This window comes from Cebus imitator, unplaced genomic scaffold, assembly GCF_001604975.1.
Source record: "Cebus imitator isolate Cc_AM_T3 unplaced genomic scaffold, Cebus_imitator-1.0 Scaffold650, whole genome shotgun sequence".
Lineage (NCBI taxonomy): Eukaryota > Metazoa > Chordata > Mammalia > Primates > Cebidae > Cebus > Cebus imitator.
The window spans coordinates 572,024-589,321 of NW_016107965.1; the positions used below are offsets into that span (position 1 = coordinate 572,024).

The window sequence follows — 17,298 nt, forward strand, 5'->3', positions numbered from 1 at the left end:
CCAGGATGGTCTCGATCTCTTGACCTCGTGATCCACCCACCTCGGCCTCCCAAAGTGCTGGGATTACAGGCTTGAGCCACCGCGCCCGGCCTGTTTCACTTATATTTCTAAAGTACTATTTTTTTTCTAGAAGAGTTTGTTATAAAATATTTTGCTTCTTCCTATGAGGGTGTTAAATTATATGTTGATGTGTAATGGCTATCATTTGGTTTTAAAAGCAAGGAAGAATACAATCCAAAAGCACTTTATTTGGGAGAAAAAGGCCTAGAAAAATGGACCCTTACTGCCTTTTTTCAGAAAGGACCCTTTTGGGAATCTGAGAGCACTGGATCCTTCTTCCAGAAAATGCTTCCACATGCCTGTTTGGCTCACAGTTTCTAGGAGCATTGGGAGCCTCTGAAAGCCCATCCATGGTTAAGAACCTAATCTCAGGAGGGATTCTAGAATCTGCTTCACATGCTCAGTCAGAAGCGTTTATGGAATCACCATGAGGCTTAGTAGCTGAGGAGGGACAGGAGTCAGTATACGTAGTAGCTGTTTGAAGCGTTTGATCTTTGGAACTGACATCTTCCTTAATATTAAACCTCCAACGTGCAGAATGTCTGAAGAATTGGCCAGCGGGAGCCCTTTCCTCCAGGCCCTGGCTGCCTGTCCAGGGCCTCAGTCCACGTCAGGGTCTGCTCCCTGGTGTCCTGCCTGGCAGGGCCTCAGCTTCATCTCACTGCTTTTTTCAGTTCCTGTTCAAGTGTGCAAATGACTGTGCTCTTGCAGAGTCTCTGAGGAGATGCTGCTCAACCTGTAAGAAGTCCTTACTGGTAGGAAATTTGCCCACCTTAGCACCCTGAGGGTGAGACTGAGAGATTGAAACCTGGTATTGCTTTGCCCTAGCAAAGTCTCTTCCCTTTGAAATGCGTGTCTGCATTTTTGTGGGCATTTTTCCTTTAGTCTTTTAATGTCCTAAATAGTCTTTAGGTAACATAATTTTTGGGCAGTATGGCACTCAGATGGGATTGAGATAGTGAGCTGAGCCACCTCTGCTTTAGGAACTGCCCTGCAGAAGGCCAGAATGAGTTAGTAAAGGGATCGCTCTGCCTCTTGGGTGGCCTTTAAATGAAGAATGGCATGGGAGTGGAGCATTTCCTGTAAGGCACTTGGCCTCTTCCTGCTCGACCACTGCAGTCTGAGCCCTTTTTACAAGTCCCCAAATCAGAAGGTGGCCTCATCTGACCTCCATCAGGTCACTAGTCCACATCTACCTGAAACCATCCCTCTGTCCCCAGGCCCTTGGTGTTCTGGGCACTGAGTGCCTGCAGTTTACACTGTGACTCGGTCTAGTTTGTGAGTGTGTATGCACATGTGTGCCTGGGGCAGGTGTATGGAACTGGTTTTCTCAAAAGAAAATGAATGCATTCTTGAGTGTGGTCCCCATCAAAGCAAACATCTCACAGGGCTTCTTAATCTAATTATGCATTTTTCATTTAAAGCATTTTTTTCAGCTTCTTTTCAGAATTGCCTCCAGAGTCTGTGACTTTTTTTTTTTTTTTTTTTTTTTTTTTTTTTTTTTTTTTTTTTTTTTTTTTTTTTTTTTTTTTTTTTTTTTTTTTTTTTTTTTTTTTTTTTTTTTTTTTTTTTTTTTTTTTTTTTCATCGTATACTTAGTAGAGACAGGGTTTCACTACATTGGCTAGGCTGGTCTCAAACTCCTAACCTCAGGCAATGCACCTGCCTCAGCCTCCCATAGTGCTGGGATTGCAGGTGTGAGCCACCATGCCCAGCTACCTGACATTGTTTTAACTATCCTGAGTCACAGCAAATTGTCCTGCTTTATAGTTGGTTTGGGTCTTTGAGAAATTGCTAGAAGTCATCAGAGGCGATGGTGATTATGAGACCAAGAAATAAAATATTTAGTCTAAGAGTATTAGTGATAAAATAATTCACTTTTTCTTATGTATCTGACATTTCCAAAAGATTTTTGGCAGAAGTAACATAACTAGAATAAGCCTTTTAAGGTGTCTCTTTGAAAGGATATCACATTCATCTGGAATTCCGAGGTGTGTTTAAAACAGTTAGGCTGATTACATTCCAGCATGTCTTCTACAAGGAAGTGCAGTGTGTCTTTCTCTGAAGTTTGTGCTGAGATCATAAAATGCATGTTCAGTTATAAAAGTGGGTATCAGGCAAACACCAGGCTACACTTAGAATTCCTAAGTATTGGGCCGGGTGCTGTGGCTCACACCTGTAATCCCAGCACTTTGGGAGGCCGAGGCGGGTGGATCATCTGAGGTCGGGAGTTCGAGACCAGCTTGGCCAACATGGAGAAACCCTGTCTCTAGTGAAAATACAAAATTAGCCGGGTGTGGTGGCAGATGCCTGTAATCCCAGCTACTCAGGAGGCTAAGACAGGAGAATCGCTTGAACCCAGGAGGCGGAGGTTGTGGTGAGCCGAGATTGCACCATTGCACTCCAGCCTAGGCAACAAGAGCGAAACTCTGTCTCAAAAAAAAAAGAATTCCTAAGTATTGGGTGCCGCATAACACTGCCCCCAGTGCAGAGAGCAGAGGTACCACTCAGTCAAAAGCAGAATTTCACGTCATCTGATCTGCTTGAACTGGTATAGCATTACCTAAAGTATTTACTTCAAGCCACAAAATTTGTCCTGTTCTGTGACCTGCAGAGGATTAAGTCAGTAACCCGAGAGTTTGCCACAGCCCTTAGCCTCTGGCATCTTCTGCCCAGGGTTGGAGCTGCCAGATGATATGCCCTGGTGGGGACACAAGGGGCGATGGCTCAGTAGATCTCACTGGGGTCCCAGAGCTTGCAGGCAGCCTTTTGTGCTGTGTGGGTGAGGAGCAGACTCCCTGTGCTATGGGGACAGATTCCATATCTGGCAGCACAAGGTCGGAGAGCCCCAGGCACTGCCATCCTACTAATGGAGAACTCTGATGCTCTTCTGAGAAGAGTATGTGATCTTTGGGGATTCACATCTCTGACTTTCCTCACCCAAGACCTGGTTTAGGCTTTCATCGGAATCCCGAATTTTGCTATATACATTTTAAATATAAGATTCCTGTGAGGGCTGCTTAACCACAACATGCTCTGAAATGGCTCTGTGACCAGCGGATATATATAAGCATTTCCTGGACCAGCCAGGCCTTTAATGGAAGGAGGAAGAGTTAGTTAGGTGCTGTCCCGTGGCCAGAGACAAGAGGCTTTTGTTTCTGCAGAGGGAGTTTCCCTTTAATGTGGAAGTCCAGCCTGTTGGCCGGAGCACCAGCTCTAATGTTTCAGAGCGGGGTTTAGGAGGAGCTATGTGTTCTACCAGGGAGGACACAGTCTGGGTCCTCTTACAGCCAGCTCCTGTTTCCAGGACGGAGGTTTCAGTCCCGCCCTCCCAGTGCACAGTGCTGGGGCCATTGCTGGGCCTTCAGTTCCACACCGGCATGCGTGCTGTGCCCTTGGGTGCCTTTGGGTCCTGTTGGTCAGGAGATAACTTCCCAGTGGGCCTTTGGTTGCCCAAGGACAGCATCAGCGGAAAACCAAAGGACTGTGGCTGTAGGGAGATAGGTCCTGAGTCCCACTGCCATCTCTGTCCATATAATTGTGTCCTTGTCAGAAATACAACTAGCAGCCTCTGCTTCGTGACCATTTGGCTGTGTAATAGTGTTCAGAGATTATTCTGCCCCTTGTTCATTTTGTCCCATTTAAGTCTCTGGGCTCAGATAACAGCCCTGCCAGTACCTTCTGAAGCAAAGCCACGGTCCAGGGAGGAAGCTGCTTTCTGTAGGCCTGAGGCTCAGCCCGGAAGCCCCCAGGTCCCCTCCTAGGGGAACTGGACCCCTCACCTCTGCGAGTAATCCTGCAACCCCATGCCTCTGTAACTGAGCAGCCACCCTGGAGAGCTGAGTGAGTAGCGCTGCTCTCCCATGAGGCTTTCCGTTACTTCGGTCAAAAGAACAGTCTTTAGATGTGAACTTTTCCAGAAAAGTTCCTGGGTTCTCATGTCATTTGCTTCCTAGAATCTCCTGAGACTTGTTTTTCTGTGGTTGTTGGCTTTTTCTGTGACCCTCAGGAGATAGGGCAGGTGTGGAGTGAAATATGTAGTTTCACTGGAAAGAAGTCATGAGTCAAAACTAATTTGGAGAGTGACTAAGCCAGAGCCAAGGGACTTGATTCAGCACCCCATCATTGGTGAGAAGTGGCCGTGTCATCAGCATAAGCTGTCACCTCACCCTTGCAGCCATCCACTCTTTCTGTTCATCCTCCCATGTGGCTCCCGCTGCACTGCTGATTGAAATCACTGCATTTTACGTGTGCATCACACTCCCACCACCTGTCCTTCTGACGCATACTCAAAAGCAAACTCTTCTGGGCCCAGGTCCTCTGTGGTCCTCTCAGAGGCTTTGGCGCTGAAGAGTGCCCTGAGCATCCATGCTGATCCAAGGATTCTTGGATTGGGCCTCTTCTCTTCTGGATGAGTTGGAGAGAATGACGAGGTGTAGTAACAGTTACATCCCAACCCTGTTGTGGTAGAGTGTGTGTGCATGAGTGTATGTGTTCTCTCTCTCTAAGCAGAGCTTGGGAGAGGGCAGGCAGTGGTGGTGACTCTCTCTGTCCAGTTGCAGGCCCCGGGCATTCTGTCTGGCCGACAGCGATGAGGAGTCCTCCAGCGCTGGCTCCTCCGAGGAAGATGATGCCCCGGAGCCCAGCGGGGGAGACAAACAGCTCCTCCCAGGGGCCGAAGGGTGAGTGGATCAGTGCTTCTGTGCCTCTGAGTCTCCAGGGATCAGGGCACCAAGTTGGGAGGGAGCCTTGTTTCCCTTCCTTCCTCTGTGATCTTCCTTCCTCTTTCATGTTGAGTAGATGGTTTTTGTATTAATATCCTCGGTCAGTAGCCTGTTTAAATTCCAGGCCCCCAAGCAGAAAGACCCATGTAGCTTTCCTTACTAAAATGGCTTTCTGCTGCTGTTTGATTAAATAATAGAGAAGTCGAAGGGCATGCTGATTATGAAAAGCATCACCCTGGGCTTTCAGAGGAGCCAAGCACACGCCCCGTCCCCCTGGTGCCAGCAGAGAGCCTCCCTCCCCTCAGATTCAGCTGGAGTACATTTGCTTCTGTTGAGCTGCAAGTTCCTGCAAAGCAGAAACGTTCAGATGATTTTCTTTGGTGAGTTTTGAAAGCACTGATGACTGAGCTGGTCTTTTGGATCATGAACATCATTAAGGGAAGGCGCTCTTTGCCTGTTACTTGGACTGTGAAATGATCAAAGTGCTTAAATAGCCTATCCACGAGGATCTTTTAATTACTTAAAGTGAGTTGAAGAAACTTAAATTATAAGAAGCCAAATAATTCAGAAACTTTTATAAGAAAATATGAACCTATTCACTTTTGAAACCCTACAGGAGATGAGAATTCAGATGTTTGAGGAATTGGTGCCAAAGTTTGTGTGTATTATTTACAGTTTAGCGGTTTGACCTTCTGAAGAACAATTGCATTTCCCTGAACACATACTATTCCTCACACTCTGGAACTGTGGAGGATTTTAAAAAGCAAATATCCCTTCTTCTCATGGTACATGTGACCTGATACAACAGCTTATTTTCATGGCCTGTGAGCACGTCAGCTTGATGTAGCATTTTTTTTACTTTTTTGTTTGTTTGTTTTCTTGAGACAGCATCTTGCTGTGTCACCCAGGCCTGGAGTGCAGTGGCACGATCACAGTTCACTGCAGCCTTAACCTCCTGGGCTCAAGCAGTCCTCCCACTTTAGCCTCCCAAGTAGCTGGAACCAGAGGTGCACACCACCACTCCTGGCTAATTTTCTGTATGTTTTTTGTAGAGATGAGGGTCTCACTGTGTTTCCCAGGCTGATTTTTTTAAAGAAGTTCCAAGCCGTTTGAAAAGTAATTGCCGGCCGGGCGCGGTGGCTCAAGCCTGTAATCCCAGCACTTTGGGAGGCCGAGGCGGGTGGATCACAAGGTCAAGAGATCGAGACCATCCTGGTCAACATGGTGAAACCCCATCTCTACTAAAGCTACAAAAAATTAGCTGGGCATGGTGGTGCGTGCCTGTAATCCCAGCTACTCGGGAGGCTGAGGCAGGAGAATTGCCTGAACCCAGGAGGCGGAGGTTGCGGTGAGCCGAGATCGCGCCATTGCACTCCAGCCTGGGTAACAAGAGCGAAACTCCGTCTCAAAAAAAAAAAAAAAAAAAAGAAAAGTAATTGCCACTCAGAGTATCCATGTGATGCCACCTGAAGGCAATCAGTTACTGATTTGTGTACTTATTGCTGCAGTATGATTTGTTACTTGCTGCATGGAGATTATGAGATTTATCTGATATGTCACTGGATTTATATCTGGTATTGGAGTAGTATAAAGGAGGACAGGTGAGAAACCTCTGCCTGAGGACTTTGTCCAACTCTCCATTGTCAAGACTTGGGCTGCTTCAGACATTTACACCTTCTCTAAAGTAGTAGTTCTTAGCTGGGGGTGATTTGCCCCCTCCCCCCAGAGGACATTTGCCAATGTCTAGTGACATTTTTTATTGTCATAACTGAGGGGAATGGTACTAGCATCTGCCAGGTAGAGAACAGGGATGGTGCTGAACACCCTGCAAAGCATAGGATGCCCCCATCCCAACACAGACTCACCCCATCCAAAACAGCGAGTGCTGCTCTAAAGTAAGGTGAACGAAGAGCCACAGGTTTTTGTCTGTGAAAGAGCAAAGTCCATGCTAACCACCCTTTGTGTTCCACATTTGAAGGTACGTTGGAGGTCATCGAACAAGTAAGATTATGAGATTTGTTGATAAAATTACCAAGTCAAAATATTTCCAAAAAGCAACAGAGACAGAGTTTATTAAAAAGAAGATCGAAGAAGTCTCCAACACACCCCTGCTGCTCACTGTTGAAGTACAAGAATGTAGAGGAACCTTGGCGGTCAACATTCCACCACCCCCAACTGACCGAGTATGGTGCGTAGAGGGCCTCAGGGACAACAAGCCATTCCTCTTATTGCATGGCCACAAATCTCCCAGTCTGCTTAACCCTGAGGTTATGGAAGGTACCTTTTCCCAGCCAGAAGCACTTCCAAACATTTTTCATGGGACCTTAATATTAGCTGTAAATCTGATGGTACTTTCTTCCATGAGAGGTGAATTCACATTCAAGGATTCATTGTCACATGGTAGGAAAAGTTAAAGCCGATACATGAAGTTTATTGGATAAGCTGTTTCTATTCTTGGTCTTCCTCCTCTCTAAAGCCAACTGTTCTGCCGGTAATAACAGCTGTCATTTGTAGAGAGCACCTTTATTTTCTGCCTGGCCTGGGTTGTAATTGCATCACCTAGTTAGTCCTTATACCATCCTGTTGAGATAGATGCCATTGTTATCCCCGCTTTAAAGATGGGGATCACACATCCAGCAAAGTCTGGGAAGTTAGGTAGACTTCCCTGAGTTAGGCCTCAATACTGCAGAGTCAGGAGCTTGTGCATCTGGTGTCTGAGGACTTGATTCTCAGCCCTAGCTGCATGTTAGAATCACCTGGGGACTTGCTAAAAATATAGATATGCCTGACCCATCCCGCAGGATTTCAGGGATGAGGGGTGATAAAGCCAGGGTTGAAAGTCACTGAAATAAATTACTCATGAGTTCAGCATCACCATCTGTGAATCTCAATTTAAAATTGACATGCTAAAAAGTCCCATAAAATGGGCATAAGTATAAATAGCGATTACATAAGAGATCTATCTCATTGTACCATAAACTACACTCATAACAAAAATATAGCTCTGTTCTATCATAGAGTGAAACCAACATGCTAGTACACATCCTTGGTATTCACGAGGGTTTTTGAATTGACTAACCATTTAATGATAATGGTGGTATTGCCCAATAAAACTTTAAAATACCTTTTTAGACTTTTTTAAAAGTAATCTTTTCTTTTCTTTTCTTTTTTTTTTTAAGACAGAGTCTTGCTCTGTCACCCAGGCTGGAGTGTAGTAGCTCGATCTCGGCTCACTACAACCTCTGCTTCCTGGGTTCAAGCGATTCTTCTGCCTCAGCCTCCCAAGCAGCTGGGATTACAGTCATGCACCACTATGCTCGGCTAATTTTTGTGTTTTTAGTAGAGACAGGATTTCACCATGTTGGCTAGGCTGGTCTCAATCTCCTGAGCTCATGATCCACCCACCCTGGCCTCCCAAAGTGCTAGGAGTATAGGCGTGAGCCACTGCACCCAGCCTTAAAGTAATATTTTCATTGTAAAAAAAAAAAAAAAGAGAGAGAGAGAGATTGGGAAAAAGTGAAAAATAAATAAAAGCCCATATTACCATCCAGAAGTAACCACTGTTAATACCTTATTGTATGGTCTTTCAAACCTTAAAAAAATTTTAATAGTAAAAGTTGATACATTTCTTCTCCTTACTGCCAGTTCTTTAGGTTTATCAGTTATAAATGCCACTGCTCAGAGGGAGATAAAAGGGCTCTAGGATAGTGCTACCCATGACGTGCCTCAAATGCTGAACTATATGTTATTGATCCATAAAGATAAGTATAGTATTGAGAGTGTTTAGAAATATTTATGGCAACTTGACATTTTCAGTATATTTCTAAAAGCCCATTGGTCCATGACATATTTAAGGTTTTAGATAGTTGATAGCACACAGGGTCTTGTCTGGATACCTTGCCAACAGTTCTGATCATCAGTCTACTCCCTCAGGAAGTCATAAAAAGCATAGTGTTGAGGTGTGGGGTGAAAAAACAGGTTTAGAACCTTACCAGCCGACATGTACACAGAAGAATGTAAGGGGAGCTGACCCCACTTCTCTCAGTGGTCCTCTCTTGGGGATGACATTCAGAGAGAGGCAGTGTGCTTTCACTTTCTGCTTTATCTGCTTGTATGTATGTTTTGTTTTTGTAATGTACATGTACTACTTTTATAAAAATTGTGAGAAAAAAGGTTATTGCCATTTTAGAAAAAAACAAAAACCAATGCTCAGGTCCTGGACTTTTCCAGTGGTGCTTCCTGGCTTTCCCAGCTTGTCAGAACTGTTCTGAATCCATCACAGCCCTAACACCATCCAGGACACACAGGGAGTTCACAATTCATACTGTGTGTGTGGAATATTTTTAGAGGGCATATTCAGAAGAAAAGAACATTTTTTTTTTATAAATACATTTTAGTTTAATCTGTTATAACCTATGTATCTCATTTTATGCATTTAAAACATTATACTGAACAGGATTCATAGGCTTCATCAGACTGACATTTCAGACTTCAGTTGGGTTTTTTTTTTTTTTTTTTTTTTTGAGATGGAGTCTTTCTCTGTCATCCAGGCTGGAGTGCAGTGGCGCAATCTCTGCTCACTGCAACCTCTGCCTCCTGGGTTGAAAAGAACATTTTAAGTGGTGATAAAGCTCCATGTAAATGAGGAATGTTTGCTGTCAGTGCCTGATTCCTTGCTTTGCTTCTAAATGTGGTTATTACTTGTCTTCAAAAAGGTATGGTTTCCGAAAGCCACCACATGTGGAGCTAAAAGCTCGGCCAAAACTTGGAGAGAGAGAAGTGACTTTAGTTCATGTGACAGATTGGATAGAGAAGAAACTGGAGCAAGAATTTCAGGTAAACCTCCAGTGTTATCTAGTATTTCACACCCAGTATAGAAGCTCTGGGTAGAACCAAGGTTCTGAACGTCATCTGGGTCAGGATCCTCTTTTGATAATCCAGTGATGACCTTCATCCTGCAAGAGTATACATTTGATCAAATATGGGAACACAATTTTAGGTACAGTATCAAAGCCCTGAAAGTTATCCATAAAACATTAAAGTCATATTCAGAGGAAACCCAAAAGATGTGGGTCAGAGCAAAATGATGACGTCTGTTACCAGCAAGCCTGCTAGGACTCTCGGCTTTGTTTTCCCTCATGCAAGGCCTGGCGTTCCCCAACTCTAGCACCCGGCCTGTGGTCAGGAAGGTTGCTCCCTGTTCTTGTGTGCCGTTCACCTTGCTCAGTTTGTTCGGTTCAGCAAACATTCCTGGAAACCCTTCTGTGTGCCAGGTACCAGCTGCCCTGGGAGTCCAAAGATGAACCGGGCCTCTCCTTCCCCTGGGTAGCTTCTAGTGTGGTCTTGAAGTTTATTAAGCCAGAGCTTACTCTCTAGGCTTGGTTTTCTGCATTTGTTCACCAAAGGTAATAGTGTAGCTGAGGCCCTGAGATGAGCTATTTTCATCAAACTTTTATCAGATATTTGAAGCACAGTTATCTGTCAGGGATTTATGGATTAGCAAACTTTTACTTTTAATGAAATTTACCTTTTGAAGAAGACCTACATTCATTTTGTACTGGTATATTTTGAGTTACTGCCTTTAAAAAAATCCTCTTATTTAAAAACTAAAGATTAAACATAACTGATAACCAATTTCTGAAAAAGCTTAATGTCATCACCAAATGGAAAAGTACTTTGAACCTAGTGAGGGGAAAAAACATCATGCCTTATATTTTTTCCCTTTTCTTATATCCCTAGAACCTACTTTAGGAATCTGGGTGGGCCTATTCCTTTTAGGGGTATTGGGCTACAAGGAATAAAAGAAGGGAAGAGGGGGCAGAGATTGGTACCTGGAATTTTTGAGACAGGCTGGGAAGTTGAAGAGTAACTGCTGCACCCCCCATAGCGACCTGCTTGTTTTCATTTATGGTTTTGTTAGAGAGCATCACTGAAGATGGATGCATTGCTGAGATTCACATATAAAGTTATTTTATAAACAACTAGGCCGAGCACCATTACTACCAGTCACTGATTATCCTTTGGGTGTTCACTATAGTAGGATTTCTTTTATCGCTTTGTATGATTCTGGCTTGAAAAATATTAGCTTACTTTTTTTTTTTTTTTTTTTGAGACGGAGTTTCACTCTTGTTGCCCAGGCTGGAGTGCAGTGACACGATCTCGGCTCACTGCAACCTCTGCCTCCCGGGTTCAAGCAATTCTCCTGCCTCAGCCTCCTGAGTAGCTGGGATTACAGGTGTGCACCACCACACCCAGCTAATTTTTTTGTATTTTTAGTTGAGATGGGGTTTCACCATGTTGGCCAGGCTGGTCTTGAACTCCTGACCTCAGGTAATCACCTGCCTTGGTCTCCCAAAGTACTGGGATTATAGGCGTGAGCCACTGTGCCCAGCCATTAGCTTACATTTTGTTGCTAGGATTTATTAATAAAAAGGTAATTCACATGGAATATATGTTGTAAACATAGTAACTGGGAAATACTGTAAACAGACAGATTCAGCCAATTCTCTTAAATTAATATTGTTGGATATTTATTAGTGCATATGGATAATCTTACTATATGTACATGAAATCAAAGGCTGCTTCTGCCCCTGAGCTGTGTATTAGATGATTCATGTATCTATGCACGGGTATGATTCCTCAGCTCTTTCTAAATTAAATTATGTATGGTGGGAGAATTAGTTTGGAATACATAGGAAGTTTTAATTTCTTTTTTTTTTTTTTGAGACGGAGTTCACTCTTGTTACCCAGGCTGGAGCGCAATGGCGCGATCTCGGCTCACCGCAACCTCCGCCTCCTGGGTTCAGGCAATTCTCCTGCCTCAGCCTCCTGAGTAGCTGGGACTACAGGCACGCGCCACCATGCCCAGCTAATTTTTTTTGTATTTTTAGTAGAGGCGGGGTTTCACCATGTTGACCAGGATGGTCTCGATCTCTTGACCTCGTGATCCACCCGCCTCGGCCTCCCAAAGTGCTGGGATTACAGGCATGAGCCACCGTGCCCGGCTTTTTTCTTTTTTTTAAGACAGGGTTTCATCATGTTGGTCAGGCTGGTCTTGAACTCCCGACCTCAGGTGATCCGCCTGCCTTGGCCTCCAAAGTGCTTGGATTACAGGCGTGAGCCACCACACCCGGCCATAGGAAATTTTTATATGTATTTTTAAAAATTTGTCCAATGCCTAAAATTATCAGAACAAAGGAGGGGTGACATCCTGGCAAGGCATTCTTCCACATGGCTGTTCTTTAATATCTTCCTACAGAAAGTTTTTGTCATGCCAAACATGGATGATGTTTATATCCCTATAATGCACTCAGCCATGGACCCTCGCTCCACTTCCTGTCTCCTGAAAGACCCACCTGTGGAGGCTGCTGATCAGCCATGATGGGTGACGTAGGATGTTCCCCGTATTGTGACATCAAGCTGGACGTGTGGGGTTCTTGGCCGCCATCTGTACTGTAGCACTGGCCTCTACTTGTGCCACAGCTACAGTTTCTTAAAGGACTGCTTCTGCCCCCTGCCTGCCAGTGCCCATTCCACTGTGAGGTGTCATTCCCTGCATCCAGTGACAAATGTCTGGTTTGCCTGCTGCAAAGCTTTGATTTGGCAAAGGAGACTGTGGAAGAATCATGGTGGATCCAGAAATTACAGGTGACCCACACCATGGCTTTTAAAAGTCTACCCATTTTTGTGGCAGCAAATGAGCACAGTAAGAGCAAAGCTGAGCAACTTGCCTCCTCTACTCCAAAGCTTTTCTTCAGGCAGCCGGTGCACAGTGGGACTTTTTCACTTCTACACTTCATACGCGGCCTTCCACACTTCCAGAGAATGTGTCAGTGTGCAATGTGTCTGGAGGGTGGGGAGAGGAATTCTGTGAGCCTTTTCATTTTGGTGACAGAAGAGATGGGCATAGCAACATACTTTTTTTCACATTAAATTGTGCATTTTGGAAGCAAGTAGCCATAGAACATACACAATAACACGCTGTCAGCTTGGGTAGGGACAGTGGGGTTTATGTGAACATCAGGCAAAGCCATGAGATTAAACCATCCCAAGCCTTTTACCAATGAGGTACAACCACCTGGTTGCTAATCTTCAGTGTTTTCATGAGACAGGAACATACATGAAAACATCAAACACTGCACATAATGACAGGATGGTTCCTCATACGGTTGGGGTGGGGCCAGAAAGCCAGAGTCAGTTTTTCCATCTGGCATTTCCTGTATCCTCCAGGTTTTATATGGCACTCTGAATGGTTTGTTAATCTGATTGGCTTGGGAGAGTTCCATGGGCAGTTTCCCTTCCTGATGGCCAAAACTGAGAACTGCTCTTAAATTATTTCAAGAGTCAAGACCAAAAGTTTGCTCAACATCACACGCTGTATCTCGGAATTAATGTGATTTTCCTTAATGTTGCCAACTTAATTTTGTGCATTTGTGTCAGAATGTTTAGTTTACAAGGTTGGGGGCTCTCTTGTATAATTTGCTTTGAGAAGTAAACCTAGTATCATTTTTTTTATTGTTTAAAGCTGCATTCAACCTCAAAATTACCTTGGGTAACTTTTGATAACTTAAATCTGTGGACAAAGCTAGTAGTGGTTTTTTAAACAGCACCTTGCCTGAACATGACTTTAAAGAAATTAATATATTGAAAACATGTTTGAACCCTTATTTTAATTGCGCCATTAAAACATTTGACTTAAATTGTTTGACCATTCCAGTTGGTGTACTGTTCTGATTTTTCATTGTGTAGGCCGATTTGCCAGTCAGTCTGCGTGTCCTGGTCACTGGTCTTTATCATTTTTGTGCAATAACTAAAGGCTACGGACTACATGCACTATCGTGTAAAGAGATTACATATGACTGTACCGTGTTGCACTTAAATAGTATGTGGGGATTGAAAATCGCTTGCATTGTTTCACAAAATAAATATCTCAAGTCAAATACTAGATAAGCATCTAAGTCATTTCTGATGAATCCTGTTCAGATAGGGGCACAATAAAATCAGTACAGAGCACCTGGGTCCTTGCCTGGCAAACACAGCTTTCATTTACTGGGTTGATCACTGCCCAGTCTTGAGGCTGCAAGGCTGTCATCACATCCTACAAACCATGTGCCATCATCCTCATCCCCCATTTAAAGAATCTGTCAGGTGTCCATATGCAAGCCTGGAGCCTGAAGTCCTGCTTGCCTCGGCTGAAGTCTCCCATCTGCTGCCTGCGTTCGCCATTGTCCCTGATCGCCCAGCAGAGCTTCCCCAGACAAAGCCCCTCATCCAACCCTGCAATCTTAACTGTTCTTATAATAATGTACATACCTCTCACCCAACCCCACCACTGTTAACTAAACTTACTCTGCAACACCCCCGCCCCCCCCACCAGAAAAAACTACCCAAACCTATAAAATGAACTCCTATTCTACTGCCCTTTGCTAATGCCCTTTATGGCCTTAGCCCACCTGCACCCAGGTGAATAAACAGCCATGTTGCTCACACAAAGCCTGTTTGGAAGGTCTCTTCATTCAAAGCGCGCGTTTTTACAACAGAATATAAAGTTCCTAACTGAGCATGTAGGGCCGTGGTGCTCCTGGGCTGGAGTTTACACCCTTCATCGTCTAGTGATCTTAATTCGGGACACCATCTAATGCCCAAGTAGTGAACGCACACATGCATCCTTGCCCACCGTTGCTGCCTTGTAGTCAGGAACTGATGCACATTTCACTAGAGATTTTGTAGAAGCTCTTCTACCAACCATAGAAACTGGACTGGTTATGAGGTGTCTATGTTGGGCCCAGCTACATATAAAATGAATTAGATTTCACAACCGCCCTATAATTTTGAGCTGTTTAGGCATGACAGATTGACCTTCCCATAGCTTTAGTCCCATGCTTGTCACACAGTACTCCTGTATGGTGATTATTTGTAAACAGGTCTATTACCCTTTAGCCAGGAGTTAACTCATGCAGTTCCATACCGAATCTGTTTAAAGTACACAGTGGCCCTGCAGACGCCATTCCACGCAACCTTCAACTAACCCCTGCACGTCGGATGGCAGACACGACAGCTTGGGACATAGGACATAGGCACAGCACGCACCATGCACTCGGACGGCTGGACTGGGGAACGTATGGGAGCACAGAGGGGCACTCACTACGCAGCGGAGTCTGAGTATCTCTGTCAGCCACCACTCCCCTAACACGCCATTCCAGCCTTGGTATTACGGGATGAGGCCTGTCGTGGCAAACACCTGGAAAACTGCCCAGCCTGGCAGCCAGGTTATTTATTGTAGCTCGCGGTTAAAAGGGCCGCCGGCGGAGGGAGCAGGCGGCCCCAGTTATGCGCAAGCACGTGCTCTGGCGCTGCAGATTGACCCCCGGCGCTACTCCGAGGCGCGGCGGGGGCTCAAAGACAGCGCGCCGCCCACAGCACACACCGACACCAAGGTTGAGAGCAAACCACTTTATTGAGGGGAATGGCGTGGCAAAGCAGCATGGACGATGAGATCCGACGTCCTCAGCTGGGATCTGCAAGAATGACAGCGGATGGGTGAGCGGATGTGCGCGCGGGTGTGTGTATGGGTGTGTGTGTGCGCGCGCGACCGCCCCCTCCCAGCTCTGCTCCGGCCGGCTCAGACTCCAGTTCGCATCACCTGCGTCAGCAGTCTAACACGTGCTTTAATTGGAAAGTCATCACGGCAGGCCGGCCACCCGCCAGAGCTCCGGGGCCCACCCAGCCATAAGGCCCGCCAAGCACAACAACTTTACCTTCCGGGCTCTGCAGTCTCTGAAAGGCTGAAAAAACGGCGGCGGCTTTCTCTTAAAGGGGCCGCCCGGAGCTGGTGGGCGGGCTTTACCTCCATTAACCAATAGCAAGTTCAATTTGCGAGCACGTACGTGTCAAGTTGTGTGGTAATTGGTCGTGCTTGCTGAGTCCTCCAGAGGCTAGATGGGTCACATACCAACCATAGAGATGGGAGTCGCTCAATCTCTTAAATCCTTTTGCGTTTCAGCGTCTCCAACGCCAGCTGCTAATGAACGCCTCTCTGTGCAGTACACAAAAGAAAACTTTACCAAGAGCAGGGCACAAATGATGCCTAACTTGTGTGACATGTTCTGTACCAGGAGCTAGGAGTTGAGAATGTAAAGTTGAAAACTGCCCTCGAGTGCAAAGTAACCTGTTGTAGTAGAAAGAGCTTGTATTGAAAGTGGACGGATCTGCGCCACATCCTGATTTTGTGATGCATTCGCTCTGTGACCTTGCGCTCTTAACTTTTCTCAGCCTCAATTTCTGGAAATTAGGAATACTCCCTCCACTGCCAAAAAAAAAAGGGGGGGGGTGAATTAATGCCAATTAAGTGGTAAACAAAGGTTTTTAAAGGACAGGGGTGATGTGGAAAACTTCCTGGGACTGCAAAACTTTAATAAATGCTAAAATAGAGATATGAATAGCCTACTGTAGAAGCCCAAAAGACGGAAAGCCTAATTTAGGGAAAGCTTCGCAGAGTTGATTGAGCCCATTCACCGGAAATACAGGTGGATGAACGAGAGTTTGCTCTGCTGGGTACACGAGCAGTTACAATCGCTGATTATCTTTATTGCCTCCCTGCTTTCCTTGGGAATTCTTTTCCTTTTTTCCTCTTAATACGGAAAATGCATTTTTTTTGGGGGGGGTAATAAAGCATTTCACCCTCTGAGTTTGCAGTTGAATGGGCTCTTACTTTCGTTATTTTCTGTATAGACTTTAAATTCAAAAAATTTCTCTTTGGCCGGGCGCTGTGGCTTATCACAGCTTATCACAGCTGATCACCTGAGGTCAGAAGTTCAAGAACAGCCTGGCCAACATGGCGAAACCCTGTCTCTACTAAAAATACAAAAAATTAGCCAGGCTAACCAGGCAGGGTGGCAGGCACCTGTAATCTCAACTACTTGGGAGGCTAAGGCAGGAGAATCGCCTGAACCCAGGAGGTGGAGGTTGCAGTGAGTCGAGATCGAGCCATTGCACTCCAGCCTGAGCAGCAAAGTGAGACTACATCTCAAAAAAAAAAAAGATTCCTCTTTAATCCAAAACAGTAATGATTTTGACAAATGTTTAGTAACCTCTAGATTATTTATTTTGTTTCTGTTTTAACCTTTGTTATCTCAACATTTATTACATTATGGTACACTTTCTGCATTGGGCAATGTATGAAAGTTTTCTTTGTGACCTAAAATATCAGTTTTTATAAGCGTTCCACAGATTGTTGAAATGAAGATGTTTTCACTACCATGTACAAACATGGCATAAAATATGTATTAATTCAACCTTAATTGTGTTGTAATTACATTGTCCACTGCACTTTACATGTATATCTCTTTATGTTGGATTTTTTTTTTTTTTTTAGACTGAGTCTTGCTCTGTTACCCAGGCTGGAGTGTAGTAGCATGATCTCAGCTCACTGCAACCTCCCCCTCCTGGTTTCAAGCAATTCTCCTTTCCTCAGCCTCCCAAGTAGCTGGGATTACAGGCCTGTGCCACCATGAATG

General features: G+C 44.9%; 1 protein-coding gene, 1 long non-coding RNA gene and 2 other non-coding genes across 5 annotated transcripts in view; 1 reads left to right on the forward strand and 3 right to left on the reverse strand.

Annotated features, from left to right (window-relative positions):
* The window catches only part of TEX2 (testis expressed 2), a 119,497-nt gene extending 105,770 nt beyond the window's left edge, over positions 1 to 13,727 (forward strand). Inside the window, exons 9-12 of one of the 2 annotated variants that reach the window (XM_017517856.1) lie at positions 4,616 to 4,741; positions 6,762 to 6,971; positions 9,499 to 9,619; positions 12,042 to 13,727. In XM_017517856.1, the coding sequence (XP_017373345.1) occupies positions 4,616 to 4,741; positions 6,762 to 6,971; positions 9,499 to 9,619; positions 12,042 to 12,164 (580 nt within the window). In that variant the 3' untranslated portion in view covers positions 12,165 to 13,727. The remainder of the gene's footprint in view (positions 1 to 4,615; positions 4,742 to 6,761; positions 6,972 to 9,498; positions 9,620 to 12,041) is intronic. The other variant, XM_017517857.1, reaches the window with a different exon arrangement.
* LOC108295572 lies at positions 12,535 to 15,731 on the reverse strand. The gene is made up of 3 exons (XR_005198214.1): positions 15,541 to 15,731; positions 14,928 to 15,300; positions 12,535 to 12,628 (listed from the first exon to the last, which is right to left on the reverse strand). It is a non-coding gene; the product is annotated as an uncharacterized LOC108295572 (long non-coding RNA).
* On the reverse strand, positions 15,058 to 15,191 carry LOC119469418. Its single transcript, XR_005198216.1, has one exon. It is a non-coding gene; the product is annotated as a small nucleolar RNA SNORA76 (small nucleolar RNA).
* LOC119469417 lies at positions 15,403 to 15,472 on the reverse strand. The gene has a single exon (XR_005198215.1). It is a non-coding gene; the product is annotated as a small nucleolar RNA SNORD104 (small nucleolar RNA).
* Positions 15,732 to 17,298: the final 1,567 nt, after the last annotated feature.